The 12,375-nt window shown below is 41.1% G+C and overlaps 1 protein-coding gene and 1 long non-coding RNA gene across 4 annotated transcripts in view; one reads left to right on the top strand and one right to left on the bottom strand.

The window, feature by feature from the left end:
• Positions 1-6,916, top strand: part of RCAN2 (regulator of calcineurin 2) — an 89,785-nt gene extending 82,869 nt beyond the window's left edge. For all 3 annotated transcript variants that reach the window (XM_067294391.1, XM_013955616.2, XM_013955617.2), the window contains exon 5: positions 2,774-6,916. In XM_067294391.1, coding sequence (XP_067150492.1) covers positions 2,774-2,934 — 161 coding nt within the window. In that variant the 3' untranslated portion in view covers positions 2,935-6,916. The remainder of the gene's footprint in view (positions 1-2,773) is intronic.
• On the bottom strand, positions 6,041-12,292 carry LOC106495204 (uncharacterized). The gene is made up of 3 exons (XR_001294411.2): positions 12,250-12,292; positions 11,592-11,668; positions 6,041-6,102 (listed from the first exon to the last, which is right to left on the bottom strand). It is a non-coding gene; the product is annotated as an uncharacterized lncRNA (long non-coding RNA).
• Positions 12,293-12,375: the final 83 nt, after the last annotated feature.

Consider the following 12,375-nt stretch of genomic DNA (forward strand, 5'->3'; position numbering starts at 1 on the left):
TTTGATAAATTTTGTGATATTTTTTCTGAATAAATTGATGCATGTTTCTCTTGTTAGTTCAGCTTATACAAATATCTAGGCAACTTATACTACCTAGAAGGAAGGGTTTGAGAAGGAGATAGCCCAAAGACTGCTGAAGGAGAAAGGGACTCCTCCCTAGGAGTCTTTTGGCTTGGCCCATAAGAATTTCTCCAGACAGATGGGAGAAGCAGGAGTAGTGGGGCAACGCAGGGCATGAGAATGCCAAGGGTCTGTGATCAAAAGCGTCAGAGATGGGCGAGCAATCGCAGGAGGTGATTACAGAGCCAGATGGTGTACGATATGGCCAGGGAAGTGTTCACCGTTTAGATGGTGGTTTTGTGAGTTTAAAGGATGGAGAGGATTCCAGGCAACATATGTAAGAGAGGACCTCAAGGAAAACTTTGTCTCCTCTCCTGCACACATTACATAGGGTGTCTGAATCAGATGCTTAGGGCAAGTTAGGGCTCAGCACCCCAAAGAACTGGTCTGACACCAAAACCGAGATTCTCTTTCCTGTTCTGAGCAGGAACTCATTTTGCTTAAGTAATAAAAATGCTACCACTTGAGATAAGGATAACGCTGATGACTTTTGCTGAGCTTTTCGGCTATATGACAGAACTCTTCCATTTCTTCTCCTAAATCTTACATTCACTGTGCTTTGGAAAAATAATGCTCTTCTAGTGCCAAAAAATAGTGTAAATAATCAGCAAGTGTAAATTGACAGAGAGCTGCATAGAATGGGCTGGAGAGCAAAGGAGGTAATGAAATAGCGAGACAAATGTTTTGAATGATATTAACTACAGAAACTTGTAAGCCCTAATCCTGCTAACCTGACTTGCCACTGTTAGCTTGGGATAGCCTGTATTTTGTAAGCCTAGCTTGACTGCAGTGATTTAATCATTACTGCAGTAATGAACTGCTGTGGATTTAGCTCAAATTTTTTTAGCCTTTAAGTCTTGGGGGTGGGGGGAGGAAAAAAAAAGAAGCAGGAGGGGAGAGGTAATCTCACTGTGTCTATTGAATTTTTATATTGTATTTATTACCTCAGTATTTTTCTCAAGATAAAACAACGCTTACCTTTAGGAACAAGGTACCATTGTATAAAAGTCCCTTAGTTACTGTTGTCCTGTTCCTAGCTCAGCCATAACAAGATTTTCTGCATTTTGAGCCACAGGTCTGCAGGCATGAATAACTGTGAGTACAGAATTGAGTCTGCAGCTCGTTTATGCTCAGAAATAACTGTATGCCTTAAAAACCCAATTTATGAGTGCATCACATTTTGGTTTGCAAAGTGACATTAATTGCTGTTGCAGTTACTTGCGCCAGAGGCATCTGAATATTTTTTTCCTAGTGTCTGTACTTATTTCTGCGGTTCTTTTTCAGCGGAAAGAATCCTTCTGGGAAGGATTTGAACAGTAAAAGAATGTGGCATTTGAACTGGGATTATTACCTTTTAAGAGGGCAGTGAATCTGATTTACTTCGTGGTGTTGGTGCACGGGGAAAGGGCCCAGCTTTGTGTGAGCGCAGCACTGCAGAGCTGCTTGTAGCTGACAGTGACCAATGTAGCCTTCAGTGCTGGTTGGCAGCATTGACGTCAGCCCATAGCTGAGAAATTAGCTGAAGCCCGCAGGGAAAATAGGCAAAGAAAAACCATATAATTTCTCAGTGCAGCACAACCAAGCTATTCCTCCTTTTTATATTTTAGCCTATCAACAAGACCTGTAATGCTTTGCTCAATTTGGATTCAGAGGAAGGGTTGCCAAAAATAGAGCAGTTAAATGTCAACATTAATGGTATCACAGCAGTAAAATATTTCTCACAGCAAGATGTCTGACTAGTAGCTATTGTTCACTAGTTGCCTCCTATTTTTTAGGCAAAAATGCAGCATGTCCTCTAATCCCAGGCCACGCAGTCATACTTGGACCAAGAACTTACCAGCACAAATAGTATGGGGTAACGGTCCCAGAACTGTGTGGGGTAACGCACATCCAAATCTGCAACCCCCTCCTAACATGAATTACTCTGCCACGAAGTTGTGAATAAATAAAAATCCAGATTAGTACCATGAACAAACGTTAAGCGCTTTGAGGCAGAGACTGCCAGTTCACTTTCTTTGTACAACACCTAACACTGTTGGTTTCTGCCTGTGATGCAAGTTTTTAGGAGCTGCTATACAACAAACGTGGAGGATTTGAGCTCAGCTAGTTATAGTGGCACCTCACCTTTCTTGTGTCAGAATATTTTACAGGCAATATGCACTGGTTTTAGAGCAGTTTTATGAACAAAACCCAAGATATATCGGGTGTATGTACGGTCATTGTAAGCCTATTTGAACTTAAACGCAGTTTGTGGCTCTTGGAGATGACAAAAGTGGTCCAAAAGGGGGCAGCATGTTATCTGGAACAGTTTCTACTGCGTTTTTTAGCACTGCTAATGGACATCTGTCTCCTCTGAAAGACCAGATTCATCACGTCAGAAATGCAAAATACCGTTATAGACACCAGTGTATTTCACTTTGGGCTGGTTTCCATTGGGCCCCATTCTGGAGCACTGTCTGTTCTAGCCTTAATTATGCCATTGAGAGCAACGATCACTGACGTAGTGCAGCCACGCTTGCCCTCGTCCGTATTTAGGGGCAACATATGTGCATCCCCTGCCCAGGTGTGGGACTGTGCCGCAATACAAGTGTGCCAACCTCTGTGCTGCTACTCAGACTGTCATCCTTTGAGCTAACTTTCTCTCTGCTTCCAGGAGAGAAATACGAGCTGCACGCAGGAACAGAGTCCACCCCCAGTGTGGTAGTGCACGTCTGTGACAGTGACATGGAAGAAGACGAGGACCCAAAGAATTCTCCAAAGCCAAAAATCATTCAAACTCGGCGCCCTGGTCTGCCACCTCCTGTATCTAACTGAGCCTCGCCGCCGACAGAAACAGCACTTCTCTCCTCCGACACAGCTCTTGTTTTTTGTTTGCTTTGTTTTATTGAAAGGCAGCCATTGCCTTGTGAGTACCAGGACATTAAGCTCATTGAAATCCCTCACAGTAATCAAGCCTGTGTAACAAAAGGGCTAGGAAAAAGATCTTTGTATATGTAACCATATCACACACCAACTACACTAATAGCTTTTCTGGAAAGGACAAAAACAGGCTGAAGCGGGAAGGGTGTCAGTCTGAGTTCTTTTCACAGCTGTAATTTGCATGCTGTAACACCACCACCAGAGAGATCAGTGGAGATGGGCAAATAGGCTGATACCGGGCTTGATATTCAAACTCCCAGAATACTCACCACTGCCCTTCATCAAAGAGGCTGCTTCTCTGCCCTCTTCAGTTCCCCAGCAGAGCTCAGTCTTTTCCTTTTTTCCTTTTTTGGGGGGCAAGGAGGGTGTTTTGGTTTTTTTAATCTGCTGTCAGCTTGGTGGCCTTTTCATCCTTCTGAAATTTTCTTACGGGACACCATCTTTGCAGCATTTTTCAGAAACAGGAGAAAAACACCCTCTTCCACCAACAGCTGCAGAGACAACTGGTCCTTAAGAGTGGTGGGGATGTGAAATAGAGCCCTCTGGGCTGAGGGGAGAGGGAGCAGCTTGCTGAAGGGTCCCGTGTCTTTCAGTCCCCTCTAAGGAGGAGGGAGCCAGACTATCAATAGGGATTGACATTTTATCTTCCATAAAGGTATGAGTGGTACTTCTCTTTGAATTTGAGGGAAAAAGAGAAGCCACCTGACTGCTGATTTAAGGTGGGATTCATTGCTTTGTTGTAGCTGCAAGTTCTGCTGATGATAAAGGCTTCCCTAGTGGTGTGTTGAACAGCCCTGAAACCAACTGTTTGTAATTAGTTGCACATCCCTAATAATTAGTCCTTTTTCCTCCCTACTTCCTGTGCTTTAAAGCCCTCCTGGAGCTGTATGCAATTTGGGTTTGTGGAGGTGAGGAGAAATTAGTTGGTATTCTTTGTTGTTTTTTTTTCTTTTTTTCTTTCTTTCTTTTTTTTAGGCCAAAGAAAACAGGACCATAATTACACACTTGAAATTAGACTGCATGAAATTGAATCCCCTTTTTCACTATGTCCTGCATGTTTCTTTCTCTTGCTATGTATACTGGGTTACAAAAAGTGTTCTGTGTTTTCATCATGGCTGACAGCAGACAGATACTGGATTCCCTGTCTGGTAGATCTTCCATGATGATTTTTTTTTCATGCGTACTTGTCATTTTGAGAAATATTTTCTAGACATTTGAGCTCCGATTTTGCATATACTTAAGCATGCGCTTAACTTTATGCACATGAGTAGTTCCACTGAAATTTAATACTGCAGAAAACTGAGCATATGTGTAAGATACAGTGGGATTTTTAGGCACAGGCTAATTAACTGCAGCATTACTCCCCAAAATGACTACAAAAGGGCACAGTGAGATTCCATGGTTTAAATTCCATTACAAGTTAAAATAAGTTTAAAAAAAAAAAATCTTGGAAGCTCATCCTAGGGTCTGAAAAGTCAGCTTAGGTTCTGTAATCAAGATTTTGACATAAAACCTATGGATCGGGTTTCTGAGGGAAGGTTCCATTTCACTCTTAATTAATAAGGCTACAAAGCTTCAGCAGAATTGGTGTCACCCTTTTTGCTGTGTTGGCTCTGCAGTACTTCCAGGAAGAAAAGTATGTTGTTTTGTCAGTAAAGTCAGGTGATACCATTCTCGTTATCCATGGTGAGAACATTCTGAGAAGTAAGGACTCTCATATAGCTCATTCTCTCACCACCACAGTCCCTTAATGTTCCTGTTGAAATTTAGAGCCTTACTTAGCATATAACTATAATGTGATAACTCTTAATGCATTGTGGACATTGTGTACGTTACACTAACAGAAGCATGTGAAATACAGCTGAGAGTGAACAAGAAATAGGGCTTTAGTATCTTCATGATATCTTGAGTAAAATTGTTTTAAAAGTAACTTCTTAGAGGTTTCACTTCAATTAGTTTTCAGTGATGTGTTTAGAATTGATTTAAATAAATTATTTGTCACTCACTACCCTAGGACTAAAATGTGATGTTCCTGTTGAAAATGCCGTCATAGACCACCTATAATATTTTAGGGGTGATGTCTTTTTATAAAATGTGCTGAATGTTAAGGCCCATAGGTTTTAGAGCAATTCTTGCCACATCTCCTCAAGTGAAGTAAATGATTGGAGATCTTCACTGATCAAAGCTGATGCTTTGGATTTTTATATCTAAAAATGTCAGAGGGCCAAATCTCGTCCCTGTGTCCATGCACTCAAACTTTGGAGAGATTTGGTTCTGAATTGAATTATGGACTTTGGCTCCCAATGATTTAAAACCATACTGCAAATAAAGCATTGGATCTTGAAAGCTCTTTTCTCAAAGCACGCTTACGGACATAGGTTTAAGAACAGGCCCAACTCAACGATGATTCTTTATAAAACTGTACAGTACTGTCTTGGAGGAGGTAGAACATAGCTTCACTGTGCAAAACATAGAAATGCAGTTAGAAGATTGAGAACTCAGAGAAGCCTATTGTAACTATGGTCAAAGTTTAAAAATTGCCTTTGTATGGTAAAATACAGTCATCAAAGAAAAATATTTCAGGTATTATGGAGTAACTTCCCTATCATAAAAGTAACAGCATTTGTCATTGTCTTAACCTTGTATTTTGCTAGCAGCTGGCTCTTGCCTGGCCTGGAAAAAAATAAAAGGCTTCTTTCAAAAAATGCTGACCATCTGGAAAAGTAAATTCCTATATAAATTCAGTAATTCACATCCTGTCGTTTTGTTCAAAACAAAGCTGCCACTGGCTTCATTGGGAACTTCCTTTTGTGTAGCATCTCTGAGCTCAGTCCGTAGCACCTGCCCTTTTCACGGGGATGTATCCACAGCGCTGAAGTAGATTCTCTCTTGTAGTAATACTATAAGAACTAAATCTGTTCGTTACCTGAGAGCTTGTGATGCGCAGTGATGTAGGTGACGTCCTTCCAGTTTTCTTCCCGAGGGTGAGACCGTGCGGGTGGCTGGCAGCGATGCCCTGGGGCCCTCTGCTGGGTGTGCGCTGCTCCTGCTGCTGCCTGGGAACTGGAGGAGGAAAGCAGGTTGCTGTTTCTGTGGCCCTGCTTGTCCTTCCTGATCTCTGCAGATACAAAATCTAAATTCCAGAGACTCCCCTAGTACCGTTAAAAGCATGAAAACACTGCAATGCTCAGAGCAGGGAGCATTTTGGAATTTGTTCTTTTGGAACAGGAGAATGAAGAATTTCTGTGGCCTTGATCTTTTTTGTTTTGTAGTTAAGACAAGCTAATACAAGGCCTGCCCCATGCACACGTACGCACTCACATACAACTTGTTTTCAGCCAGAAAACATAGCAAGAGCATCCCTCCCCCAAACCTTCCCAAGAATACAGACATAGTTATTGTAAAGTGCTTTATTTTATAAAAATATGTCCCATGGCTAAACTACAGTCCATTTGTTCAACACTTATTTGCTCCTAAATTGGGTGGATATTTTTTCTGTTTTTTTTTTCTTTTTCTTTTTTTTTCCATCAGTGACAGTGAAAAAGCTTTCTGGAAGAAGAGAAACTGTTCTCTGTATGGAATGATAACTGATCGAACTGTCTTTTGCAAAACTTGATTACAGTGGTATGTCTGAGCACTGTGACAGATTATGTTAGCATTTCCATCATATTGTACATACTTTTGAGATACTCTATTTAGTCATATTTTATAGGAGTATTAAGCTAGTTAGTCACTTTTGCACTTGTATAATTCAGAGCTTAGTTTTAAGAATAAATATGGCAAACAATAATTTTTGTGTTCTGCTTGCATTGGCATTTTGAAAAGCAACATTTAAGAAAGTGGAACTGTGTTAATAAACTGACTAGTGTGATACACACCACTGCTCTCTTAACTAACAGAACCGAAACTGCTTAAATGCATGACAGGCCAAACTGTTTCAAGAGAAATTAAGAAACTGGCGGGGGGGAAAGGAAGTCCTCTGGTTCACGAGATAGGCCAAATTCCATTTTAAGCTGCTGCAGTACCACTGAGTCATGTGAACTTGCACTGGTTCACTGTGGATTTGTCTAGGTGTATGCAAAAAAACCCCAAAACTGCACCATCCAGGTGAGCAAAAATAAATCCCTGCCAGCTGAAGTGGTTCTCCCTGTACTTTTGTAATAATGAGCGTGTGTGTTTAAATCAGTAACATGACATCCAACTAATGCCCAAACTGAGGAAAAAGTTCTATTAGCATTAATTATTTAAAAATAGGAAAGCCATTGTTTGTAGTCTTATGTCAATTAGTACTGTATATTCCAAAGGACTGGAAACCAGAAGATAAGGGTCTGCTAATTAACTGCATCAAGAAATTCTTACATTTGATCTTATGCCAGTCACTCAGATCTGCATTTTGAAAAGTGCTTTTTTCTGGGTGCCCAGCTTAAAAGACCTGTTTCTCAAAGGATGATTATTCATGATTCTGAAAATTAGATCCCCTTAAAAAGTTTCATTCAAAAATGTAAGCTCTCTGCTCACTGATTGCTTTTAAAAAGACAAGCCTTAACCTGCAGGTTTTGATTAGAAAAAGTATTAATATTCATCTTTTCACAGAGTACTTTGGAATCCAGGGGCCAGATGTGCTGTAGAAGGCCTGATTATTCTTTACGGTTAGTCTGTTTACTGTGGGAGAAAGCTCTTTTCCAAATGAGCTTTCCCCAACTACAGTAAGGTTCTTTATCTGATCTGATTGAAACGTTGTATTACCTGCTGTTTGTGGGTTTTCATCTTGCTGGGCATTGGATACAACACCTGGAAATAAGCTTCAAGGCTTCATATGTGAACAGTAAGGTGCTGCATGGCCAAAAGGATTTCTGACTGGTCTTTGGTGGAGGACATGAATGCCTGTATGCATCTAGCTCCAGTAAGCACTTAATTTGTACACACAGATAGGCAATATTTATTTATACTGGGACTTTGTGCATGCAAGTGCTAATGTGCAACCTAACCCTGCATGGTATCAAATAACGGGAGTTAACGCTATTTCTCTCCTCTGCAGCAGGGGCCTGACACTCATGGCTTATGCCTTGATTACTGACAGTCCTGGCTGACGTTGTGTGTACTTCATTACTGACAGCGTGCTATTGCTGTTCCTTTCACAGCCTCCGTTTTTGTCCTGAAGCAAAACACTCAAAGCAAGAGGGAAGCGGGGTAGGAAGGACGTGTTGGAAAGTCCAAGGCAGGCCCCAGTTCTGTAATTGGGAGTGCAGTTAACATCACATCACTTCCAGCTGATAGGGCCAACTTTTAAAAAGGGATTCAACAACTCGCAAGGGTTGGACCTTTGCTATTTTACTGCCCGATGACAAAATCTGTAGTCAGTTTGGTAGTATTACTGATAGACTTACTGGAATAACTTGCTTGAGGTGAAGGCCACGGCTATCGGGGATCTGGGGACCTAGAACAAGCTTTTCAGGATGAGGGGATTTAAGTAGGTTATTAAGGATGGATAATCTTGGTTAAAGTGGTGGCGCTTTCAGATTGCCTCCTCTAAAGAGTCTTTACTGAATTCATTTCTGTTCCTTCTTCAAAATGTAAACGTTTTCCCTCAAAACATTTATCCACTTGCAACTTTTTTTTCACACATTAGTGTGAATTTAAGACCTTTGCATTTCATTGTTTCCCTTCTACCCAGGAAATCATATTTAGTTCTGTTTCACCAAAAAGCAAAACTGGGTATGGATTAAAGTTCTGGACAGGCCCTGGCTTAAATTCATCCTCATGAAATGCTCTTGAATAACTAGTCATGCTATCAAAAACATAAAAACCTTCTTTCCTTGTTTTAGCATGTCTTCTGGGGAAAGTACAGCAGCTTTCAAATATTCTGGACTCCTCTTAAAAGGAGAGAGATGGTTTTTCTAACGTGAACTGTGCTCTTGCTTTTAAATACGTTTAGACTGCTGCATGCAGGGTAGAAGTGCAAGGGAGGAAGTGGTGTGAAAGCTGTTTCCCACATGCCTGTTTGAAGCATCTGCAGATTAGCCAATGCATTGGCTTTGGCTTGCACTGCCACAGGCAGAACAGCAGCACTCTCGATGGAAAGGCGAGAACTCCTAATGCCTTTACTGCAGATGCTTGAAAAGCATTTAAAAAAAGCCTTAACTCATCTCTCCCTTTTTCTTAATTGCTTTATCAACTTGTTCAGCTGCTACACAGAGCTTCTGGGGCTATAGTAAGCGTCATCCATGGTTTCTTTAATTGTCCCAAAGCAGTGGCTGCAAGTCCTACAATCTGGGACATTTATCAGCGGGATTCTTGCTAGAGAAATGAAGGACCTTAAGACCGACTTCAGGATTTAAACCTAAGTAATTGATAGCTATATAATGAAAGGCCCATTTGCTGTCCCTGAGTCAGGGGCTTCCTCACCCCCCTCAGTAAGAGTATCCAGCAAGAAGGATTAAACTTCTCTATTATTATACACCAGAAAATCAGCTTTGTTTTAATAAACCATTGTAATTGATCATTAATCTAGTACAAGAAATTTGTGTCTACATTTGTGCCACAATGATGTGTTCTTGTCACTATTCAGTTAATGAAAGTAAATGTTTTGAATCCATTTTAGAGCAGAGTTCTTGTTCAGAAACTTGAAAGGAATATGTCATCTGTAATGACTGATGGATCCTTAAATGTTGATTTGGCAAGTTGTCCTGCTGTGGGTAGCTGCAGAAATATTTCATGTATGTTGTTGTAGATTTGAAAACATTAATCATGTTCTCATTCAAGTGTCTGCATTTCTGACACAGATGTGACATATCTGTATATATTATAAATCAATACTATTTTTAACCATATATTTTGTACAAATATTCACATTAGCTCTGTACTTCAGTGAAAATCTATTATGGTATTAAACATTTTGGTGGAATTAGCAAACTCCTTGTCTATGCTTTTTTTTTCATCTTATTATTATAGCAGTTTTAAACAGCTGAGGCATTTCTTACACCCAAGACAAATATTATCATTTCCAGCTATTCATAAAAGTACCTTAAATCCATATACACCTATACCTCTCCCTCTAGTGACTAGTTCCAGCCACTGCAGAAGCTGGCAGGTCACTGTAATTGCACAGACCTCTTGATCTGAGTGATGAAAGGCTAAAGTTCACATAAGCATAAGTACTGTTTTTCCTAGTTAATCAGAGTAACTGTTAACGGGAGGCAGTAAATTGCTGTTGAAGGGGACCCAACAATGGATTTCACAATACACACAGATGCAATTTTATAGCGATTCTTTCTTTTTTACCTTTTTTTCTGAAGCTTCTGATGTTGGTCACTGTCAGGAATAGGCTGCTAAACTTTGTGCTATGGTTGTGGTCTAGTTCGGTTTCCTACGTACAAAAGCCACATCCACACAGCTTCTATGAAGATATCACCCTTGTTTAACAAATTCAGATGGACTGGCAGATGGCCAGATTTTCTACTACTCCAGGCTTGAATGAGTGCCTTACTGCATGAGCCTGACCAGCTCAATGATCTCAAGTTCATGAAGCCAGGCTATAATTTTATATAAAAAGGAGGGGTGAGAGCCAGAATCTGTCCCTGGATTACAGCCTTTACACAGATTATATGTAACACTTTTCTACTTGCTTACTAATAATTTACTGTTTTGGAGATGTGAAGCCTACAGCAGGTTACCACTGACGAGAAAGTAAATTCATCCTGTATGGATTAGGCAAAAAAGAACTAAGGCTGTTTTCTTTGTATTGTAATTAATGAGTAAAAAATTGTGCATGCTCTTGATTCTACCATTTCTTCAAAAGCTGATTGGCATGTTTTTTGCTCCAGAAGAACATAAATTTGGCAGTGCTGGCTACAAAGTGATTAAAAAATAGTATGTTCCTATGCACTAATGAAAGAAGAAAAATGTTTTTCCCCTGGTAGTGGGAAATTATCTGACATGTAAGGCATGCTTTCTGGACCCCTATAGTACAGATCCTCAGCTACTAAGGGTGGGAAATCCAGCTTGTACTTTTGTTCCTGCCAGCAGTTCGCTAGTGAGATTCAGAGGAATAAACTGATTTCACTCTTCCTTCTGTGGCATAGTTACGGTTATGTGATGTCTTGTACATCACAACATGGAAAAAAGTAAATTTCTGCCATCACAAAAATGGAAAATAACTTAGAGCCATAGAACATGAGACAGGGAAAAAAGAAAGAAAGAAAGATACCTGAATCAAAATCTATTTTTGTTAAAATGAGGAAGCACTTGCAGATATCCAGAAACGGAAAGTGAATTTTGCTCCTTATATTTACAGGCAGTTCAAAGTACAGTTGGCCTAGGCAGGTCCCATTTCTCTTGTTTGTTTAAAGTAATTCCATGACATGCAGTGACACCACACCCTTAATATTTGCCCACCTTTAGATCTAAACAGAAGTAGCATTAGCATTGACTGATACCAATAAAATACACGCCTAAAAGCTGGAGAAAATGGACCCTATCAAGATGCTGGGATAGAGGAGCACAGTTCTGCAAAGCAGATCTGCCTAAACGGAGAGCCTACAGCAACTTCTTACCACAGCCACCGGTGCAGACTGGCTTAAGATTTTGGCACAACGCAGTGACTCTGCAGCTTTCCACACCATGAGAACATCTGCAGATGGAAAAGCAAAAAAAAAAAAAAAAAAAAAGGCAGAAAAGAATGAGTAACGGAGTAAAGCTGCTCATTTCCAAGCTAGCTAAAACTTGCAACTGCTGGGAAGTGAAACGTTAACGTGATTTTTTTAATTGTCCAGCTTCACTGTACTGCGTAGACCACGCCATACACACAGTGCTTTGTCAGCTAATTGGCCTGCTTAATACTGAGGCATCTTAACAAAAAATCCGAAAAGTTTGGTGCCTGCCGGTCACCTGTCAAACAGCAGCCTTGTCAGCCATGTCTTTCTCAGCAATAATAATAAACTCCCTTAATAGGGATTAATGGAGTTATGTTAACAACAGTTAACCCCACTAACAGGTATTAATGGCGTTAACTATTATATCATCCATCTGTAACATTTACACAACAGTTCTAACATTGGTTATTAAAGACTGAGGCGCTTGCTTGGGGCTAAAAGGCATTTGAAAAGGCCCGCGTACACCCCTGCCTCTGGCAGGGATCACGGCGCGCCCTGATCAAAGCCGGCGCTGCACTAGGGCGATCAGCCCGCCCGGGGCTTCCCCGGGCCTGTTCACCTTCAGCGTTTGCGCTTGGGTGAGGAGCACCGGCACGCAGGCGGCGGCGGCCCGCTGCCCCGGCCCCGGCCCCGGCCTCACCGCCCTCCGGGCGCCGCCACAGCTTCCCCCCTCCCGCCTCGCCAC

The sequence above is a fragment of the Apteryx mantelli genome, chromosome 3 (genome assembly GCF_036417845.1).
Source record: "Apteryx mantelli isolate bAptMan1 chromosome 3, bAptMan1.hap1, whole genome shotgun sequence".
NCBI lineage: Eukaryota > Metazoa > Chordata > Aves > Apterygiformes > Apterygidae > Apteryx > Apteryx mantelli.